Source organism: Clarias gariepinus, chromosome 20, assembly GCF_024256425.1.
Source record: "Clarias gariepinus isolate MV-2021 ecotype Netherlands chromosome 20, CGAR_prim_01v2, whole genome shotgun sequence".
Taxonomy (NCBI): Eukaryota; Metazoa; Chordata; class Actinopteri; order Siluriformes; family Clariidae; genus Clarias; species Clarias gariepinus.
Genome location: NC_071119.1, coordinates 5,152,961 through 5,171,319, shown reverse-complemented (window position 1 = coordinate 5,171,319; position 18,359 = coordinate 5,152,961). Strand labels below are relative to the sequence as shown.

At 39.1% G+C, this 18,359-nt stretch overlaps 1 protein-coding gene across 1 annotated transcript; it reads left to right on the top strand.

Moving 5' to 3' along the window:
- The first annotated feature begins 344 nt into the window (after window positions 1-344).
- On the top strand, window positions 345-2,852 carry LOC128508228 (CD209 antigen-like protein E). The gene is made up of 4 exons (XM_053479453.1): window positions 345-421; window positions 1,397-1,527; window positions 1,832-1,941; window positions 2,708-2,852. The coding sequence occupies exons 2-4, from the start codon at window positions 1,435-1,437 to the stop codon at window positions 2,850-2,852; spliced, it is 348 nt and encodes a 115-aa protein (XP_053335428.1). The 5' UTR covers window positions 345-421; window positions 1,397-1,434.
- Window positions 2,853-18,359: the final 15,507 nt, after the last annotated feature.

Genomic DNA, 18,359 nt, shown 5'->3' with positions numbered 1-18,359 from the left:
ATTTAATGGATAAAGTTACTGAGATGTGCTTCAGCTCACTGATGAATAGCTTTCATATTACTGTAAGACTAAACAAATTCTAGATGTATATAAAAAGAGACAAAAATGTGTGTTTGTGTACATTTACCTCTAGGAGGAGACACTGCATGGAGCTGGTGTTACAGAGTGACTGTAGTGTGTGTGGTGCTGCTGTGTGTTCTCCTGCTGACTGCCGTCACAGTGCTGTGGATCAAATACATCATCCTGAATACAGAATACAGACAGTTAGAGACTATTAACATCAACCTGACTAAAGAGAGAGACCAGTTACAGACCAGTTACAACACCCTGACTAAAGAGAGAGACCAGTTACAGACCAGTTACATCAACCTGACTATAGAGAAATGCCAGTTACAGAAGGAGAGGACATTCTGTGATTTGAGTAAGTAGATTTATCATTACATTTTCTGACCAAAAGTTAAATGTCCTCAGTAGAAACTCATGAGACGTCTTAAAACAAGATCATCAGGATTTAACTCACATGTTCCTCCATAAAAATTCAATACGATCTTAGAATGAACACATCTCAATAATATCGGTGACACTTTACAATGCTGATCCATAACTTATAGGTAACTGTGTAAGGAGTATAAAAGAATAAATTAATAGATCTTCATTAACACATGGATTACTAACATTAACTACTAGATAATACTTCTGAAACTAATTAGTAATCATTAGTCATTAGTTCACTGTGCAGTGATCACTGAGTGTTAATCAGTCTTACATTTCTCCTGGAGAACTAATAACTAACTTTGTCTGTATTGTAATAACACCTGATTAATTACTGATCACCTCAACATTAATTCCCAATCACTAAACCTTACCTTCCTCCTGGAGATAATATACGTACCGCCGCCGTTTCCACACCCAGTGTCTAAAATATAAATGTCTGTATAAGTGCTTATTGTCCACACATAGAGTTCTCTTTAGAGTGTGTGTGTGTGTGTGTGTGTGTGTGTGTGTGTGTGTGTGTGTGTGTGTGTGAAAAACCCACAGTGTGCATAATCAAAGCCCAATATTTTATATATTACAGACAAAAGAAAAATTATCATAATGTATCATAAAAGATAAAAATACATCATATATTATTTATATTAACTATATAATAAAATAATTACAAAAATTAATATTTAACTCTGCAAACCAAACCAAAGTCTAAGAGCAACCTTTCTTATGATACATAATAATGAATTAAACACATAAACGTCAATCTATTCATACATTACAAATATATTACAATTATTTTTTGTTATATAGCCTATATGGTGCAAAAATAAATGATAGCTGTACACAAGTAATAGATCAGAAACTAGGCATTTTGATCTCTGTAAATTCTTTCTATTTATATTCACAGCCAAAGGGAAGTGTTTTGTCTCCGGCATTCTTTATTTCATGTCTAATGAGTACAAGAACTGGACTGAGAGCAGACAGGACTGTATAAAGAGAGGAGCAGACCTGGTGATCATAAACAGCAGAGAGGAACAGGTGTGTGTGTGTGTGGGCATTTTGGCAGACGCTCTTATCCAGAGCGACTTACATTTTTATCTCATTACACATCTGAGCAGTTGAGGGTTAAGGGCCGCGCTCAAGGGCCCAACAATGGCAATTTGGTGGTTGTGGGGTTTAAACCTGGGATCTTCTGAACTGTAGTCCATTGCCTTATCCACTGAGCTACCCCAGGCCCTGCCCTGTGTGTGTGTGTGTGTGTGTGTGTGTGTGTGTGTGTGTGTGCGAGCGAGGAGAGAGAGAGAGAGAGTAAAGCCTGTTTTCATTGTGTTGTTATTTACAGGAGTTCATCATTAAACAGGTGAATGGCAAAATTCAGGCTTGGATTGGTCTGAGTGACAGAGAGACAGAGGGAGAGTGGAAATGGGTGGACGGTACACCACTGACTACAGAGTAAGAAACTGAGATTCTTTCTGTGTCTCGTTTTTACAATGTTAAAACTGTTGTCCTGCTGGGAAAACTACAAAGATTATTCCTTATTATATTTATATTAATGTCGTGTCCCAATATACAGTACAGGCCAGAATTTTGGACACACCTTCACTCATTCAATGTGTTTTCTTTATTTTCATGACCATTTACATTGGTAGGTTCTCACTGAAGGCATCAAAACTATGAATGAACACATGTGGAGTTATGTACTTAAGAAAAATAGGTGAGATAACTGAAAACATGTTTTATATTCTAGTTTCTTCAAAATAGCCACCCTTTGCTTAGATTACTGCTTTGCACACTATTGGCATTCTCTTGATGAGCTTCAAGGGAAAGTAACCTGAAATGGTTTCCAACAGTCTTGAAGGAGTTCCCAGAGGTGTTTAGCACTTGTTGGCCCCTTTGCCTTCACTCTGCGGTCCAGCTCACCCCAAACCATCTCGATTGGGTTCAGGTCCGGTGACTGTGGAGACCTTTTTTGTTAAGTACATAACTCCACATGTGTTCATTCATAGTTTTGATGCCTTCAGTAAGAATCTACCAATGTAAATGGTCATGAAAAAAAAACAAAAAAAAACACATTGACAGATAGATGAGAAGGTGTGTCCAAACTTTTGGCCTGTATGTACATCTCAGTAAACAGAGGCTGAGAGGATTCAGTTAAATGTGTGGAATTGAAGAAAACTGAACACTGATCTGAGTCTGATTCTGATTCTCTGGGTTTCAGGTTCTGGGCTTCAGGGGAACCGAATAATGGAGGTGGTGATGAGAACTGTGTTGAGTTTTATAGTGGTGACACTGGGAACTTCTGGAATGACCTTAAATGCTTTACTAAACTAAAGTGGATCTGTGAGAAACATCTTCCACAGTGAAGTTTATTATTTTACAGTAAAATGGCATTTTTATATAAATTGAGTCAAATATATACAGTTTCAAATTCAGTTTTTATCATTAAAATATATTAATGATGGTTGTGGTCTCAGTGTATGTTATTGTTTTGTCAGAGTGAACTCGGTAATCAGTCCCATAGGTATACAGTATGATTATCTATACAGTTATTGCAGTATACAGTATTAAATGTGAAAATAAAAGGAAGATTTTTTTTTTATATGTAAGTATATTTTAAATTTATTTATTTTTTAATTTTGGATGATTTTAAATATTTTATGCATATTTTATATATTTAAATGTGCTGTATTATCATTTAGAATATTTGCCGCAGGACGTGTATTGTGTGTGTGTGTGCGTGTGCATGTGTGTGTGTGCGTGTGCATGTGTGTGTGTGTGCATGTGTGTGTCTGTGTGTGGCTGTGTACTGTATGTGTGTTTTCTGGATTTGGAGTGATTTTGTTATTGCATGCTTTGTTGTGCTTGTATTTTGATATCACTGATTGAGTCACCTGTGACCAGTGGCACCCTCTGTGTCATATACTGTATATAATAACACACAGCAATAATTTATTTAAATATAAAAGGTTTTATCTATACATATATGATCAGAACTTGCTCTTTTAATGATATCTTTACATTTCATATATTGGAGGATTCGTAATTGTGAGGATTTCAGTCTGAGAAAAACTGTCCGTCTGTCTGTATGCATGTCTGAATTTACCACCTTGGCAGATTTGCCTGAAGTTAAACCTGCATCACAAATTACATCAAATGTTGGGTAAAAGTAAAATTATGAGCATTTATGTGCCAAATTATGTCACAGCTTCTAGAGTTTTTTTTTTTTTACCAATTTAGCTCTTTTTCCCTCGATGTAGGCGTGGCTATACGTGTCACTCGTCACACCAATCAACATTATAGTTTACCGTGTATACAGAGTATGTGGAAGACAGCAATATGACAGTAATGCAACAACAGCTGCCAAAATGATTAAGAAACAGAAACGAAAGCATGACTATGTTTATTCTTCATGTGGAAAGTTTAAAACCAGTTTATCTCATATGCTCTAAAACCGTCGCATTAATAAAACACAGTTATGTGAAGCATCACTATGGGCAAAGATGCTCATCTTCACATGCTCTCACACCACACTTGCAATTTCTCATGCTTCCATATTCCAAGCAATTGTCTGTGGAAGACGTGAGCAACTTCACAGCTCTCTAGCCTCTTTCTGATGAGTCAGAGATAAACGGCTTTTATTTTGAAGTCAAATGTCCCGTCCCGCATACATTTACTCAGTACACAGGTGTAATGTGGCTGTAGTGCCCTGTAGTGATGAGACGTTTGATTCATTTTAGTGACTTGGTTCTTTAAAACTCCTTCATCAAAATGAGCTAATCTTTTTTTGAGTCATTTAGTTTATTTCGTTTTTATGATCAGAAATAAAACAAAATGTTACATTTTCAATAAACAGACCCCTAATATACCTACATACACAAATTTTGGCTATAATTACAGTAATAAAAATATTACAATGCAGCTAAGGACAGAATGAGTAGCTTACTGTACCTCTAATATCTTTTAGTCTGAGTCGTTCGTTATTTTGAATCTATTGCACTGCATAATGTCTATAGGAGTCACATGACAAAAGAACGAATGATTTGGACTTGAAGACTCGTTGAGAAAGAATTGTCAATTCTGTTTTCTGTACATAACCTACGGAGGTTTTGCGATGATTTGCGCATGTGTGCCCAGTAGAAAATGAATGAATCACTCTCCGAAACTACTCGTTCTTTAAAGTTACGTTAAAGATTCAATCAAAAAGAACGAATCGTTCATGAACGACCGATCACTAGTGCACTGGGCCGAGGCTCCGCCACTTTGTTTTCTCCAAATCAAGAGAAATAATAATTGAGTAATCCATTTATTTAAAAAATCAGTTTATTGCCAATGTCATGCACCTCTTCAGCACTACAGAAAACAGTGGATTCACACACATGGTAGCTAAACTGTAACATATTAGAAGCCAACAACTAACAACATTTTTCTTCATACAAAGCTAATTATTATAAAAAAATAAATAAATCTGTCTCACCAATGGGAGGCACAGGGTTGCTCCAGAGTAATGAGCTACAGTAAGCTTCAATGAGATGCAGTGAGCTACACCTGACATCCTGTTATTTAAAGGTGGAAGTATGTGAGATTTAATGATCTTGTGCAATGTGTTGTCTACAAGGGGAGTTCAAACTAAATTGTGAAACAGTAGACCATAAACCCACTCACTCAATACTGGAGCAATACTCCTAGACTTGGTACTACCTAATTGTCCTCACGTCTATTGCTTTGTGTTAAGGCCCTATAGACATGCTTCCAGGTGTCATACATTCCCCAGATTGCCATCATGATGGCGTTGCTTAGCAACTGCATGTGAGGTTGGCAGCGGGCCTGCTTAACTGGAAACCCTTGGAGCAGTTGTCTGTGGGTTTGCCTGCTGTAGTACCCACGGCGTTACACTCCATAATTCCAAATCCACAAAACAGATCTGGGCCCGGTTTCTCGATAACGCACACTATTCGCGAGCTAAGAAGACTCTTAAGATATAGCTTAAGTTAAGTGATTACTTTTCTAAGTGTATTTCTCGAACTGTCCCTTAGGAGTCTTCTTAAGTCGCTGCCTCTTACGTCCGACGTTACAAGGCACTGTCTACAGTGAAGGTCCTGAATTAGCTGACATCGGTTGCTCAGGAATTGATTTTTGACTCCTTTTGCATGACAGCGTTAAGAAAGATGGCACTTTCTATGCAAATTAAACCTGGCACCAAATTCTTTTAATAAAGTTTATTTCGTCACGGGTTAACTTATCAATAGCATGCCATAATAGACAAATATATAAATACCAAGAAATACCCAGATGGCGCCGGTGAGGTCGGCTGCCGTCACGACTGCTCCGACCACCTTTTCTTTGTTTTTGTTCTTTAAGTTAGTTTACAGCGTTTTAAAACCGGCAAAATTACCACCATGGGGTACATTAGTTATGATAGAGACACTCTTGTTTCTATTGGTATACAATGTACTCACAATTCGACGTTTTTAACTCCGGATCCGAGCTGGCCGAGTGAGATCCTGAGGGACAACAAAGGACGCGACGCGAAGCGGCGGCCCCGAGGGAAACGAGCCGGCGTCAGGAACAGGCTGAGAGCCCGTGCACACCGCACACCTCTGCCTAGCATCCTGCTCGCCAACGTCCAGTCACTGGAGAACAAGCTCGATGACCTCAGGGCCAGGATAAAGTTCCAGAGAGACATTCGGGACTGCAATCTCCTCTGCTTCACCGAGACATGGCTGAACCCAGCGGTGCCGGACCACGCCATCCAGCCGGCCGAGTTCTTCTCGGTTCACCGCATGGACAGGACGCGGGACTCGGGGAAGTCAAGGGGAGGCGGCGTGTGTTTAATGGTGAACAGCAGCTGGTGCAACAGCGCGAGCGTTGTTCCTCTCACACGCTCCTGCACACCAAACCTGGAACTACTGTCCATCATGTGTCGTCCTTTTTACCTTCCTCGGGAGTTTACATCGGTCATAATCAGCGCCGTTTATATTCCACCACAAGCGGACACGGACACTGCCTTATGCGAGCTGCATGAGGCACTCACACAGCACCAGACACAACACCGGGACGCTGCGCTTATTGTGGCGGGGGACTTTAATAGTGCCAACCTCAAACGTGCAGCGCCAAACTTTTATCAGCACATCACCTGCCCCACCAGGGGCGAAAGGACACTGGATCATTGCTACACCACAGTCAAGGACGGTTACAAGGCACAATCTTGTCCACCGTTTGGTAAATCCGACCATGCCGCCATCTTCCTCATGCCAAAATACAAACAAAGGCTGAAACAGGAAGTTCCGGTTCAGAGGGAGGTCGCGCGCTGGACGGACCAATCGGTGGCCGCGTTACAGGACGCACTCGATGACGCAGACTGGGACATGTTCAGAAACAGCTCCGATGGTGACGTCAGCGTGTTTACGGAAGCGGTTGTGGGATTCATCGGGAAATTAGCGGACGATACCGTAGAAAAAAAGACTATTAAAACGTTTCCCAACCAGAAGCCGTGGGTGGATAAAACCATCCGCGACGCTCTGAGATCTCGCACCGCTGCCTACAACACGGGACTCGCGTCAGGGGACATGGAACCGTACAAGGCTGCGTCATACAGCGTCCGGAAGGCGGTGAAAGAGGCGAAGCAGCGCTACGGGAGGAAACTAGAGTCACAACTCCAACAGAGTGACTCTAGGAGCCTGTGGCAGGGACTAAGGACAATAACGGATTATAAAGCACCAACATCCGGTATGATAAACGCAGACGTGTCTCTGGCAGACGAGCTGAACACTTTCTATGCTCGCTTCGAGGCTGCAGCTAGGGACGCTAGCAATGCTAATGCTAGCAGCGCTAACGGCTGCAGACAGGAAGTCACTGCCAGCACCGGAAGCGCGTTCATCATCACCGAGCATGACGTGAGGAGAGCCTTCAAGAGAGTGAACACCAGGAAAGCAGCAGGACCAGACGGAATCTCAGGCCGTATTCTCAGAGCCTGCGCAGACCAGCTAGCACCTGTGTTCACTGAGATATTTAACATCTCTTTATCTCAGTCGGTGATCCCCACATGCTTCAAAGAGTCCATTATTGTTCCTGTCCCAAAGAAACCTCATCCTGCTTCCCTCAATGATTATCGCCCTGTAGCCCTCACTTCAGTAGTGATGAAGTGCTTTGAACGCCTGGTCAGAGACTTCATCATCTCTTCACTACCAGACACACTCGACCCAATACAGTTTGCTTATCGTCCAAACCGTTCCATGGACGATGCAATCTCTCATCTCCTCCATACATCTCTCACTCACCTGGACACTCGGAGGGGGAATTATGTGAAAATGCTCTTCATCGACTACAGTTCTGCATTTAATACCATAATTCCCTCCACACTTACCACCAAGCTGGAGCACCTGGGACTCAGCTCATCTATGTGTCAGTGGATCTCCAACTTCCCCCAGGGTTGTGTTCTGAGCCCCCTGCTGTACTCTCTGTACACCCACGACTGCGTGGCCACTACCAGCTCCACCACCATCATCAAGTTTGCTGACGACACTGTTGTGGTGGGCCTGATCACGAACAACGATGAGACGGCCTACCTGGAGGAGGTTGGAAATCTGGAGAACTGGTGCCAGAGAAACAATCTCCTCCTGAACGTCAGTAAGACAAAGGAGCTGATAGTGGACTTTAGTAAAAAGCAGGTGAGGAACTACCAGACCCCTGTCATCAACAGGAGCCCAGTGGAGAGAGTGGACAGCTTCAGATACCTCGGTGTTCACATCACGCAGGACCTGGTAAAAAAGGCCCGGCAGCGTCTCTACCACCTCAGACGCTTGAGAGACTTTAGACTGCCCTCCAAGGTGCTCAGGAATTTCTACTCCTGCACCATCGAGAGCATCCTGACGGGAAATATCACGACCTGGTTCGGGAACAGCACCATGCAGGACAGACGAGCTCTACAGAGGGTGGTGCGATCAGCTGAGCGCATCATCCGCATCGAGCTCCCTGACCTGCAATCGATTTACAGCAAGCGGTGCTTGACCAAGGCCAGGAAGATCGTGAAGGACCTCAGCCACCCAATAACGGACTGTTTACTCTGTTGCGGTCTGGGAAGCGATTCCGCTCCTTGAAGGCCAACACAGAGAGACTGAGGAGGAGCTTCTTCCCGCAGGCGATAAGGTCTCTCAACCACAACCACACCACTATGCAGAACTACACAATATTTTCATAATTGGTCAAATCTATCAATCTTCTTACATCCATGAACACTATGGACAATTACACGCTCACCTTCCTTCATATATACACTACATGTCGTACGTTACATCCTGGACCATTGCACAAAGACACTTTAATAACTTTGCACACCTACCTTCACAACTACACTACATTTTACAGTTTTACATTTACATCCTGGACCAGTGCACAAAGACACTTTAATAACCTCTGCACTAAGACACTTTGCTCTATGCATATTTGCACACACCGTACAGTATATTTCAATTTGCACAGTATATTTCTATTTTGTACATCATATTTCTATTTCTATTTTTATTTTTAGTTCTATTTTTTCCTAGCACATTTCTATTTTTATTTTTAGTTCTATTTTTCCTAGTTTAATTTAATTTTTTAATTTAATTTCTATCGTATTTCTTTTATTCATATTTATTTCTTATTTGTAAAATTTAACTCTCTTTTAGGGTCAATGGCAGTCGTATAATGCATTTCACTATATTTCGTACTGTGTATGTTTGTGTATGTGACAAATAAAATTTGAATTTGAATTTGATTTGAATTTAAATAAAATCGCCAAACTGTCGCTAATATTTTTATGTAACCTATATAGTGACAGTGAAATGAACCGAGTATACAATCATGGTTGATTGACAAACAGCTGACAACACTCTTCACCAGCTTCAGAAACAATGTGAAGCATGTCAGTGGTTGGGGTTGTATAGCGCACTTATGGAATGAATACGATGAGATGACAGAGTAGAGGTTTAATACCCCAACAGTGTCTCATCTACACGGTTTCGCGCGGTAGCCGTAAGTCCAGATTCAGCGTGAGTTTTGGTGCCGTGGTTAAGTTTCCATTTTACCACGCAAAAAAAATTAAACATGTCTAACATGCGAAAGCTCGCGGACCTAGCAGATTTTCGTGGAACGTCAGGCAGGCACTAGAGGAGGCTTACGGTGCCTAATACCCCTATCTTACCCACTGTATGTGCTTTGACTCACTGCAATGCGATGTTAGGCCCCGTGAGCTGCCGCGATTGCCCACTAACGTTCTGCAAAGTTCTGCAAGGTCTGTAAGCTTTTTTTAAAATAGCGACCTCAGGGAAAATATGAAAAGGGCTAAAGTTTTGTCTAAAGGCAAAACGTACATGAACCACACGGCTCCGCGGACGGCACCATTTTCAGTTTAGCACAACAACACGCTGTATCGCTGCCAAATTGTTTAATATGAAAAGTGATCGGCAGTTTTAGTGCATTGGTCACATTATAAAATAGGCTAGTTCTAATATGAAATAAAAAAAAAAATTCATAAACAGGCCTACAGTATATTCCATCATTAAAACGACTTCGATAACGTGCCATAATGTGCTTCCATACACCGCTGATTTATAAAGACTGCTGCTCAATAGCGGCGACTAACGTCTGGAGCTAAAACTACGCTAAGAGTGAGTTAAGTCCCATGTGATTTGTGACTTACCTAAGACATACTTAGCGTAAGAACGTTTCGGGAAATGCGCCATAACGTTAAGAGAGTACGGTGGCCCAGAAGGTCAAATCATCTTTTCCGTATATGTGTGTTTTTTCCCTTGTAAGTGTGTTTTTTTTCCTTTGAAAATGTATGCTTTTTCCGTTATAAATGTCCTTATTTCTTTTGAAAATGTGCTTTTTTTTTCCTTAAAAATGTGTGCTTTTTCTCTTATAAATGTGCTTTTTTTCCCTTTAAAAATGTGTGCTTTTTCCCTTATAAATGTGCTTTTTTTCCCTAATAAATGTCCTTGTTTTCCCTTAAAAATGTGTGCTTTTTTTCCTTATAAATGTCCTTTTTTTCCTTAAAAATGTGTGCTTTTTCCCTTATAAATGTGTGTTTTTTTCCCTTGAAAATGTGCGCTTTTTCCCTTATAAATGTGTTTTTTTTTTTCCCTTGAAAATGTGTGCTGTCCCTTATAAATGTATTTTTTTTCCTTAAAAATGTGTGCTTTTTACCTTATAAATGTGTTTTTTTTTTCCTTGAAAATGTGCGCTTTTTCCCTTATAAATGTGTTTTTTTTCCCTTGAAAATGTGCGCTTTTTCCCGTGTAAATGTCTTCTCTTTTCCGTTTGTGCGCAACTACTTCTTTCCCGTGTGAGAACTCTTTCTCCAGTATTTTGCGAGCTAAAAGCTAAAGCTAATGCGCAAAGGACTATGGGAGTGGGGTCAAAACGCAACTGAACACGGAACCTTTCCGGATATCAGCTCCAGGACTCAACATCATGGAGTATACAGTGAATTATAGCGTGATAAAGTTATAATTTTCACTAAATTTTCAACTGCACACACTTACCAGGTAATGTTTAATATATAAAATTAATCAGATGTTACTGTTTTAGGCACTAATGATAACTTTGTAGCAGTGTTAATACTATTGGAGTGTTTGGGGGAAATGCCGAGCCGAGTGTAAATGGCAGTGATTAAAAGGAATATCATCTCATTTAGACCATTAAACACTGATGTAAACCATCAGCTCCATGGCATCTCTGTAATATACATCCACATATGGATTTATAAGCAAGCTAATATCACTATGCTAACCGCTAGCGTTTAGCATGGGGAAACTAGCTTGTTCATTAATATATATTAGTTTAATAGTGTATTTGGACACTTATACGTGATGTAAACAGTTAACTCCATTGTTTCTGTAAAATGCCTTTTCAAATATGGATCTATAAGGAAGTTAATATAATTATGCTAAGCGCTAGCTTACTAAAAGAGCTAAGATAGCTGCAAATATTGCTAATTATCCCTGAGCTGCTCCTGTTATGTGCTAAATGTTACAGATGGTTAACGAATTGTTGTATGTAGTTTATTGGAGCTCCTGAGTGCCATATAATGTATACTGCTGTATAATGTAGTGGTTTTATCATAGAGATCTTCTGAATAGTTAGTTATGTGCTTACACAATGTATGTAACAGTCAAGAAAAGGGGCTTTTGTTCAGGTTTTATCTATTCTATTATAAAGTCATTAAATATATGTTTATACTCCTTATAATATGTATGATTGTGTGTTTTTCTTCTAAATCATCTTGTAAATCATCAACTGCCTGTGTATCAGCTGATTTCTACACCAGCTTTACATCCTGAGCAGAAGGTGAGTGCTCAGAAGTATTTACCTCTCTTTTCAAGAACACCACTGAGCAGATCTTAATCAGGGGATAGGGACACATTTCTCTTCATGGACATGATGTGTGTGTTAATGAATGGTGGAGATGGGGCCAAATTTTGCAGCAATCCTTAATAGCAAAACCAAATACAGGTAATTGGTTTTAATACACAGCATTACTAAAAGCTTGCATGCTATGAAATTTTGTGTGCGTGCCTGCCTGCGTGTGTCAAACTGATGTCATCATGAAGTGATATTAACTTGCTTATAAACCCATATGTGAATGTATATTACAGAGATGCCATGGAGCTGCATAGTAACACCATGAAGTCTTTTTACTAGACACTTATAATAACATGTCTTTATTTCTCCCCTATTGTAGATTGTAGTGGAGAAGACGGACCCTTTGTGCTCTGCCTTCTTGCACCACCAATACATACATGTATTTTATTAATTTGTAAATAAAGTCTTTAATGTAATTTATAGTTGAGTATTTATTTCTAGTATAAATACATTAATCCCATATATGTTCAGCAGTAAAAACAGAGGTTCTTAAACATTTTACAGCAAATGCTTTCATTTAAATGATTACTGCTTACACCTCCATAAAAATCAAAAAGCTAGTATGTCAAAATATTAGAATATTTCACTTTCATCATGGGGAAGACTGGTGACCTAGAAAGTGGTCCAAAAGATGATCATCTACACCTTCCAGAAGAAGTGTAAGCCCTCAAGGTCAAACTTTACCACCAACTATTTACTATAGTAGCAACTTATATCTACAGTGGGAGCCACGTCAAACAGCCGCTTGGAGCATGATAGGTCCATGACAGGACCGTGACAGGACCATGATCGATCCGTGCACGGAATGTGATCCCCCGCGATGACGTAGTTAACAATGCCCCACCCCATAAACGCCCCCATGCGCTTTCTAAAAAGATAGTTGCAATGCTGTATAATTCCGCCAGATGGAGCATTGACTGCTTCAGTTAACTGCAGTGTCCAAGCAGCCGGTTACTATATTTAATATATATATAACATAACTTACGTCAACATAATTTCATAAAAAGATGATGTGGTAAAAAAGAGGGATAAAAAACGATTCATAAAACAGATTTAAATCACTCAATACACAACCCATGATGCTTATGCTATTTTAATTAATGATTAAATTAATTAATTAATAAAACTACTTATTGCAATATTTTTCACGACATCCTTAATAATACTTAAAGACGGTAACATCTGTAATTTATCTATACCAGTTGTTATAGGTACGGAATACAAATGCGGGCTATGTACAGTATTTTACATTACGGTGTATTTTATCTATTTCCGTTTAATACACTGGTAGATAATATTTTACTGCAAAGTAAAGCTTAAAATTTAACTTCTGCTTGAGTTTGTTTTCGTTATATTTTTGATGTTTTCGCTGATGTTTTTTTCGCTGATAGTCAAAAATTGGCATAACAAAACGATTAATAACGCATAATATCTGGAACAAATACGGATCAGTCTGTCTTTAGTCATTTAACCAGCATAACGTTCCCTATCAAAGATCTGATGGGGCATTAATCACTTATCACTACGGTGAATAGATGCGGCAGCAGAGACAGATTAAATCCCCATAAACATTCACACTTGAACACAATACTAACAGAACTAAACAGTTCCAGAGGGTCAGCGCCTGTTATCGCAGGATCACCTACAGGATACTACATTAATTTTTACTGCTTATATATTTTTGCCATAGTTTCTTTTGGTTTTACGCGATTTCATGTTTTACTTGTTTGTGTGTGTACGTGTGTCTGTGTGTGTGTGTGTGAGAGAGAGAGAGAGAGAGAGAGAGAGAGAGCGTGCGCGAGAGAGGGCTTATATTGTGATTTATCCAGGGTTACTAAAGCCTGGCTTACTACTACTAATAAAAAATTTTTCAATGTAACCCATGGGTCTCAATCACAAAATCAGCCAACGCTGAAAACAGATGACAAGACAATTTATATAGGCTACTCTGAAACGTTAATTCGAACATTAAAAAATATATATATATATATATAAACATAAATATAAGATCGACTATTATTGTCAGGGTCAAGTTTACGGGGCTTCTCAGTCTTTTGTTAATTTTACTACTGACTCGAAACCAATGTGGCTTATTAAAGATGCACTGTTTTATTGGACATGGCTGTTTTGTAATGTTCTGCAAAATAAACACTGTCTACGGTTCGAATATACTGTGAACGTCTCAAAGTTACGTCTCTAGATCCTTCTGCAGTAATGTTATCGTGGTGTAAATTATTAACGTATCGATGTATTTCACTTGCAGACAAAATAGACCATGTCTAGTAACGAAAGTAATGAATTTGTCACTACTCTTCTCTTACGCAGCACGGCTAAAAAGATAAGAAAAGTTACACCAATCCTGCCACGATGCTACCCTGTCCCAACACTGGCTGGGGAGATGAACTCATCCAAAACTTACTATTATTTCATGAGATGAAATTAAGCTAGGATGAAGAAATAGAGCATAGAGCAGCCGTACGCCATTCGTACGCAATTCACACGGCCGCGACTATTAGGCGTGGCTCCATCTGTATGTACTGTGAATGTATGTTCAAGAATAAGAGTATCATAAATTGGCAAATAATTAAAATACACATGTAAGCAATGAGTGTGACATTTGAAATACAGTTTATCTCAAAAAATTTGAATGTCATGCAAGTGTTTAAAAAACACAGAAAACACACAAGGGAAACGTCATACACATAAAAAGAAAGAAAAAATCATAGACCACAAGGGGAAAATTGTACATTTACAAGAGAAAAAAATCATACACTCACATGGGAAAAATACTATATTCACAAGGGAAAAATAATATACTTACATGGGAAAAAGTACACATTTTCAAGGGAAAAGTTATATAAGTACACGGGGAAAAAGCACACATTTACAAGAGCAAAATAATGTACGTACACGGGAAAAAGTACACATTTACAAGGGTAAAAAACACATTTATAAAGGGAAAAAAGCACATTTATAAGGGAAAAAGCACACATTTTTAAGGAAAAAATTACATTTATAAGGGAAAAAGCACACATTTTTAAGAGAAAAAAAGCACATTTTCAAGGGAAATAAGGACATTTATAATAGGAATACATTTTCAAGGGAAAGAAACACACTTACAAGGGAAAAAACACACATATACGGGAAAGATGATTTGCCCTTCTGGGCCACCGTAAGAGAGAGGTTAAGGTGCAACTTAAGAAGTACTTAGCGATAAGAAGCTTTCGAGAAACCGGGCCCTGTCCTAAAGACTCTCCCATGAGGCACAATTTACTGTAACAAAATTTATAATAAATAAAAGTCATGCCCTCTTTGCATGCCTATGAGAGAGTGTGCAGGAGTGTGTGTGTATGTGGTTGTTGCTGTGAGCTATTTTTTAACACACTGATTTGTAAAAGAAAGCGATGGTTAATGCTAATCTTAGATTAGTGGAACTTGTGTCTATCTTAAAAGCATCAGGCAAAAAGTATGTGGAAAGTCATCATATGGAACAAAATATAATGCATTAGTGCAAAGTATAACATTAGTATACCAAAGTATATGCTGCAGTTATAACATAACTTTGGTATTTATGTAATTGATGTACTCTAACATCTGGAATATGTGTGAGTTTTGCAGTTCAAATGTCTTCACACTTTGACCACAAGAAGCCACTGATGCTCCTCCTTTGATGAGTAACTTCCTCTAACTTACTGACAGCAGCAGATTTAATTCCCTATACAGAGTACAGAGTCTCAGCCTGTCAGTCGCGTCCACACAGAGACACAGTCAGTTCATGTTTTATTAAGACTTTAATAGATTAAAGATGTCTTGGTGTTCTTCTGAGCAGGATGAGATGGTGAAGGTTATCTATAAGATTGCAGATGATGTTGAAGGTCACGACTCTGACACAGAGGAGGAAGATGCTGATGCTGAGACACGCCCAGAAGCACAACACACAGGTAATTCAGTGTTTTATTACAGGGAGTGGAGATGATGGTGGATATCTGTGAGAATGTAAACACTGTAAAAGAAATGTTATTATTACTTATGTTTTTTCATTGTATTTGGCTCTGAGCTCCCAGTACACAAGTGAGCTGCACTCACACACACACCATTGCTGCTACTGACTCATTGCTTAACACACACCACAAGCTGCTGCTGTACCTCAGGCTGAAGTAAGAGCTTCTCCTTGCCATATTGTGTAGGATCACATCAGTTACACTCAGTCATATGTAACATTATGTGACAATAATGGGGGTTTGTGTGTTCTGTTTAACAAAATTAAAGTTGCTGCTCATGAATCCTGGAACAAACGGTCCACAATCATCCCTATGCCACAAAAAAAAAAAAAAGAAGATCGCAGGACTCAATGACCAGTTACCCTAACATCTATTGTCATGAAGTTATTTAAAAGACTGGTGTTGACTTATCGAAAAGACATCACTGGACCCTTACTGGACCCCCTGCAGTTTGCTTATAGAGCAAACAGGTCTGTGGATGATGCAGTCAACATGGGACTTCTTGCAACATCATGACAACGCAGGGATTTATTCCAGGGTCTTGTTTGGAGATTTCACGTTTAGCTTTTAATACAATCATCCCAGCACTGCTCCAAACCAAACTAACTCAGTTCTCTGTTCATAGCTCTGTCTGTCAGTGGATCACCATCTGTCTGACAGACAGACAATAGCTAGTGAGACTAGAGAAATTTAACAGCCACACCACCAACACTGGAGCCCCACAGGGATACATTCTCTCTACACTGCACAATGACTGCACCTCTTTTTCTGCGGCATGACGCAATGCTTAAATTAATTTAATCTTCAACAATTAGTACAGATCATGAAGCCTGTGAAAGGGGAATGCTGTGACTTGATGAGTGAGAATCATCAATGCCACAGAACACTTTCTGTTCATCATCAGAAGTTGATGCCCACATGCAGTTCAATCTAATGTCCTGCTGAGATCCAGACCAATTCTGTTACAATAGACCTCGATTACAATAGACCTCCAATAATGTTAATGAGTGCAATGGTTGGGATGTTCAGTTGATACGTTCGCTATGTACTGTACTACTTGCATACATCACCAAAAATGTCTGGCCAACCTATTTATCAGGTTATGTTGAACTGTCTGGAATTACATTTCCCATCAGCACCAGAGCATGTACAGAGCTTTTTTACAATAGTGTATAATCTTTTTATTATTATTATTATGTTTTTTTTCTTTACTAACATTTCTCTCTACATAGGATATAATTTATTATTACGCTAGAAGTAATTCACTATTTGGCCACTAGATGTCATTTTTTATTGAACCAAAGCAGAAGATTAGTTATACCAAGACTAGATAAAGAAAAAAAGACTAGTTATACCAGGGTAGGTATACACAATTCTATTACTTTTTTGTTAAATACGCTTTATGCCCGAAAGTATATACACCTTGGCTAAAGAACAAGCCCAGCAGAAAAGTGGAGCTTATTAATAAAAGCACAGATGCCTAGGTATGACAAGGTTTTGATTTTTTGATCTGTTTTATTAACAAACCTTAAGTTAGTAATTGTTTTTTATTTTGTGGGTTTCCTACAGTCCTGTATGCCCTGTGATGGATTGACACCCCACTGTAAACCCTAATGCTCAAAGTAACTAAACATTTTGAGTACTGTTAACTTAAATAATTACAATTAGTTCAAATTAATAGAATATTTAGAACTTTTTAGTAGAAATGACACTTTTTAAGTTAGCTGTACAGCTTTGATATTTTAAGTATCTGTAAGTACTTAAGTAACAGTAACCGTCACCTTAAAGTTTCACCAACCTAAAATCTTTTAGACGAGCGATTTTGTGTCTGACGTCATCAGGGCAATAGGGCACTGGGGCTCAGTGGTAGGTGTTTCACCTGCCATGTGAAAGGCCTGGATTCGATTCTCAACAACTGGATGAAGTGCCTGTCTCAAGCCCAGATAAAGTGAGAGTGTCTGTCGTTTCTGACAAAGGGGGTGTTTCAGGAAGAGCATTCGGCGTAAAACCTGTGCCAAGCTTGTGTGCGGACCAGGTTGTCTGCTATGGCAACCCACTGCTGGGAGCAGCCGAAAGACCAACAACAATAAATTTGCAACAACAACAAAAAAAGATAATTGCCATTAAATAGCATAAGTTAGGCTACTCAATAATGCAAGTAAAGAACAATTAATATATATGAGTACAACAAACTTAAACTCATAGTTCCGTTTACTTAAAACTGGTAACATCATTACTTACATTACTTATAACTTACTTATTCAGGTTTACAGTGTACCCAGCTTTATGCTCAAAGTCTTCAACCCCCTTCAAAAAGGGCAACAGAAGTGGAATACACATTTGCATAAGTTAATCTAAAAAAATGCCAAAAAAATAAATAAACAAAAACAAAAAAAAAAGGTGAGAAGATAGCTGAGTGGCAGTGGGCTCTGGATATACAACAAAAAATACCAATATTATAGCACC